The sequence below is a fragment of the Penaeus vannamei genome, chromosome 26, assembly GCF_042767895.1.
Source record: "Penaeus vannamei isolate JL-2024 chromosome 26, ASM4276789v1, whole genome shotgun sequence".
Classification (NCBI taxonomy): Eukaryota; Metazoa; Arthropoda; class Malacostraca; order Decapoda; family Penaeidae; genus Penaeus; species Penaeus vannamei.
The window spans coordinates 22020647-22025646 of record NC_091574.1 but is presented as its reverse complement, the minus strand read 5'-3'; the positions used below and the strand labels follow the sequence as shown (position 1 = coordinate 22025646).

General features: G+C 47.4%; 1 protein-coding gene across 12 annotated transcripts in view; it reads left to right on the top strand.

Annotated features, from left to right (window-relative positions):
- The window catches only part of LOC113823309 (histone acetyltransferase KAT6A), a 101582-nt gene that overhangs the window by 95837 nt on the left and 745 nt on the right, over positions 1-5000 (top strand). For all 12 annotated transcript variants that reach the window (XM_070140167.1, XM_070140166.1, XM_070140164.1 and 9 more), the window contains one exon: positions 364-5000. This exon is cut by the window's right edge and continues 745 nt beyond it. In XM_070140167.1, the coding sequence (XP_069996268.1) occupies positions 364-4044 (3681 nt within the window). In that variant the 3' untranslated portion in view covers positions 4045-5000. The remainder of the gene's footprint in view (positions 1-363) is intronic.

Genomic DNA, 5000 nt, shown 5'->3' with positions numbered 1-5000 from the left:
ATAAGTTCTAATTTATTTTGAGGGTAATGCCCAACTTTATTGATGTAGATCAAATTAAATGTTTTTCTGAACAGTATTGAGTATGGGATTTGTTTCCATGCCATGGCATGAATTCAACTGGTGTGAACTGAACTGCATTAGAATTAACAATACTAATATATTGGAGCTTAGAATCAGTTTTAGAATGAAAGGATTAATGATTTTTTCAGGTAAATTCAACAAAAGTACCAGCCTCTATTACATATGCTGATTAGAATATTGAAGAAGTTAAGGAATTATATCAAAAGTGATTTGCACATCTTTTTGCTTTAATTGGTTGTTTTATTGATATACAAGAACCTTTACTCACCTTCTGCAATTCAGTTTCAGGGAGCGCAAAAGCCTGCTCCACTGGATGGTCCTGATGTGCAAGAGAGCGTACCTGAGAATCGTCAGTCCCTGAATGATGTCACGGACGGACAGCATGATGAAGTTGAAGAGCCGAAGGGGGTTGAACCTAAAAAGGATGACCCAGTTCCAGATCCTGCTCCTGGGGAGAGTACTCCAGCACCAGAGAAAGAGGCTGATGGCACTGCAGCACTCCCAGAAGCCCCTGTGGAAAATGCTGCGAAGGAGGACAGTGCTGAAAAAGATGATAACGCACAGAAGGAAAGTAAGAGTGAGACCGAGGTTGAGACGGACAGTGTTGCGCCGGAGGAAGTGGAATGTAAAGACCCCGAGAAAGAGGTTGTTAAAGATTGTGATACAAATCCCGCTCCGGACGTTTTCAAGGACAGTGTTGTGGGTGCTAATACAGAAAGCAAAGAAAGTGGTGAGAATGATGCACCAGAGAAGCAGGAGGATGAGATGGAGGTAGAAAAGGAAAACCATGACCCAGCCAAGGAGGCAGTGCTGGAGAAAGATGTGGCAGGGGAGGTGGAGCAAGAGCTAAGTGAAGCTGACAAAGCTGTTGCCAGCATCATGAATGGCACCAGTGAGACCATACCCAATGGTGATTGTCTGGAACATGAAACTTTTAGCAATCCTCCTCCTGTTGAAGAGGTGCCTGAGGTTCCAGAATGTAAAGTTGGGGATGGTAGGGTGGACGAAGCTTACCAAGAAGAGGTCACAAAAGCCGTAGAGAGCATCTGGGGTGGCACAGAAGAACGAGAATCAAACCTGGTCGAGGATCCTCGGCCACCTGAAATTATAGAGGAGCCCAAAATATCTAGCCCGTCTGCCCCAATCATTCCTTCATCACCCATCCGCCACACTCTTTCTCCTGCCATCCCATCATGTTCTCCTCTCCACCCTGAAGGTGAAGTGTCTCTACAAAGTCCAGCTAATTCTGTTGACCATAATAGATCCCCAGAATCTTCCGTTCCACACTCCCCTATACCGAGCACCCCTCCACATGCCCCTGCACCTCCGTCCCCCACTACACCAGTACCCTCCCCATTGCCACCGGACTCCCCTCTGGAGCCGCCATGTGCCCCAGCTCCTGTCACTCCAACCTCACCAGGATCTCCAGCCTCCCCTCCTTCTCCCTCCTCTATAGGATCTCCCACTCCTCTCCATTCTCCATCTTCTCCGAACTCTGAGATTCCAGTAGACCACATTCAACCTTCAGCTTCTCCTCAGCCACTGGATCTGGAGGAAGACCAGTCGTGTCACTTGCCATCTGCTGAAGAACCAATGCCTGTGCCTGAGACACCCTTACTCTCTACAGTTTCTAGTCACCACAGCCCTGATGTCCAGGAGAGAAAAAGTCAGCATTGTGAACCTGTTGTAAAAGAGCTTGTTCAGGATCAACAGCAGTCTCAGTCTCAGCCCCAGCCACAACCTCAGTCCCAACCTCAGCCTCAGCCACAACCACAACCTCAGCCACAACCTCAGCCTCAGTGTTTGCCCCAAGCTCAGTCAGAGTCTCAACCACAGCCAGAGACACATTCACAACCAGAGCCACAGACAGAAAAACAACAGACATCACAGTTGCAGACCCAAGAACAAGGGCAAGGGGATGGTCCTGGAGAAGAAGAAGGCCATGCAAGTGAGCCACGTGTCCAGGCTGCTGTACCTGGAGTTCCGGATACCCTGAGTGCTGCTGGCCGTCAGGAAGAGAACCTGGCATCCCAGATGGAGCAAACATATGAACCTGCTGATGCCACCAAAGTTGATAATCATCCCACGGGACAAGAGGCTGCTCACACCCATGATCTAGCACTGGAAGTTGGAGAGGGGCCAAAGGTGACAAGTTCTGCTGGAAGCACTCCTCCATCCTCTTGTGGGTCTACCAACACTACGTCAGTGATAACAAGGCAGGCACCCACACCCACCCCACCACACCAACAGGAAGTTAGTAGTATGGGTGTTTACACACCTGATTCTACAACAAATTCGGTCCACTCAATGCACGGTTATTCACAGGGTGAGTTTGATGTGTCTCAACTTGGAATTGAGTCACCGACTTCTATATCCAGCAATGAGATGGCTCACTCAGTAGAAGCCCCTCAGCAAGCCTCCACACCCCAGAGTTATAGTGACTGTGCACAAGTATCCAACCAGCAGGTCCAGCCCCCAACACCCACACATGTTCAGCCCACAACACCAACTCATGTACAGCCATCAACCCCAACACACACACAACCCACAACACCAACCCCACCACACATAGCCCGGACAACACCAACCCCAACTCCAATTTTACCCCAGCCTGTTCCACAGCCCCAGCCTCAACCTCAAACCCATTCGCAGACACAGACGCAACCCATTATTACACAGTCTACTTCTCAGATCATCCCAGCCATTGGTGTAGTATCCCTACCACATACTCAACCACATCAAGCCCCAACAAAACACCAACCTTCAAAACAGAGGCATATTCAGCCAAAACCACCAGCACAACCCCAGGTCCAGATCTCATCTTCAGGATCTCGACCACCTTCAAATCTAGGAACTCAGTTATCACCTCAGTCTGCAATGGCTGCTATGCATGCCTCCAGTCAGGCTCATATGATGTCGCAGCGGATGGTTGCTGGGACACCACACCCGCCCTCAGGCCTGAGTCAGCACCACCCTATGTCCCACCATCCTCATGCTGCACATCCTCCACACCCTCCACGCACACCACATGTAACACATTCACACTCTCAAATGCAGAATTTCACTCATCATCCAAATTACATGATGGGACCACACCAGCAGATGTTGGGTCACCACACTTCCATGAGTTACTTGGCCCAGCCAACTGTAACAACTTATGCCCAAGCTCACACTCCTGCTCACTCCTCGTCTTACATGACTTCTGTTATCCAGTCCCGCATGGGCGGCCCTCAGCAACCTCCCAGTCAAAATGCCTCGTCCTCTTCTACCTCCAGTACTCAACGTGCAACACATGGGGCTAGCTCTTCTGGTGTATGTGGGCCATCACCCAGCAATTATCACTTCCTAAACTCCAGTCCCCCTGGGCCATCCCCAACGCCAACACCCATGGGGAGTGGCCAACATCATGCTGGAGGAGTACAAGCAAGTGCATCATCATGTAGTATAGCACGGTTACAGCAACTCACAAATGGGATAATGGATATTGTTCCTCAACCTCCCTGTGCAGGTGTGACGCCTCCACCCTCTCACACTGTCACACCTCCTCCGTCTCACACAGTAACCCCGCCTCCTGCAGCAGCAGCAGCTGCTGCGGCAGCCCAGCGCAACATGACACCTCCCATCTCAAATTTACAATCCCAGGTGCCATTGTCGTATAAGTATAAATCCCACCAAGCAGCAGCTGCAGCACAGATGTCCTCCAACATGATGGCTCCTGCGATGTTGGGATACCAAGTAAATGGATATCGCATGCCTGGCCAAGCGGGGGCAATGTCAGCCCTCAATCCTTCGTACCTGACCAACCCTTCATTTATGAATCAGCAGCTACCAATGCAGATGATGAATATGCACCCGCAGGCCGCGGGCCAGTACCAAGACCCTCGCACCCAGCCCCAGAACACCATGTACCCACCATATTCGTATATGTCCCCACTGCAGCTCAATGGCACCATGCGGCGGTAGTCCCTCACTTAAAGTTTCAGTATTTACTCAATGGTGCTTATAAAAGAGTGGCAGTGCAAGTGCAAAATTAGTGTTCAGTGCTGGTTCAATTTGAGGAGAGAAACATATGCAAGACTAGGCAATATTTTGACTAGTGAACCACAGTGTCAAGGGTTATAACGAAAGGAATGATTGAAAAAAAACTTTAGTGACAAGGAACCCTGGCATCTGTACCACTTAAATTACACAGATTTTTTAGTGAAAACTTTCATATTTTTGGGCCTGTTGTGAGAGCTATATTTTAGATACTTATTTATGGTGTTTATACACGGTTCAAAATAACGACATAGCCAGTTTACTTGGACTTGGTAACTGTGGTGGCTAAGTCCATAATTTAAGGACTCCATATCAAGTGGAGAAGACAATTGTGAAGAAGCTTATGTCTTCAGATATATATATAAAAAAAATATATATATATAAATATATATATATCTTAGTGTGAACTGGTATTCTGAGTTCATGGTTATGGACTCGAGTTAAACCTGATTTTCATCTAAGTACAAAGTGATCTTAAATAATCAATTCATTGACAGAAAAGTGTGCTTAATTGTTATAGAGCAGTGTTATCTAAGTTTATTTTAGTGATGAGGAAAAGTCTTAGTCTTTTACGTTGTGATACTGATCTTGGTGAGAGGCCAAAGTCAGCCTAAGATTTTAGTAAGGATGGGATGGTTGCATTTGAAGCCCCTTTTTCCCGAGGGATGATCATTACTTGGGTATTTATGTACAACATGTCAGTCAAGAGATATGTCGTGGCTTGGATCTGGCTGTAGAGCACAATGAAGTCATTTTTGTGGTTAGTTTTGTATCCAGCTGTAGAGAGGCTTTTTGTTTGTATTTATTGTGTAGGGGAACAGATGTTTGAACAGTACATATGTGGCTCTCCAGTTGAGATATGTTTTCCAGCATTTTTTTTG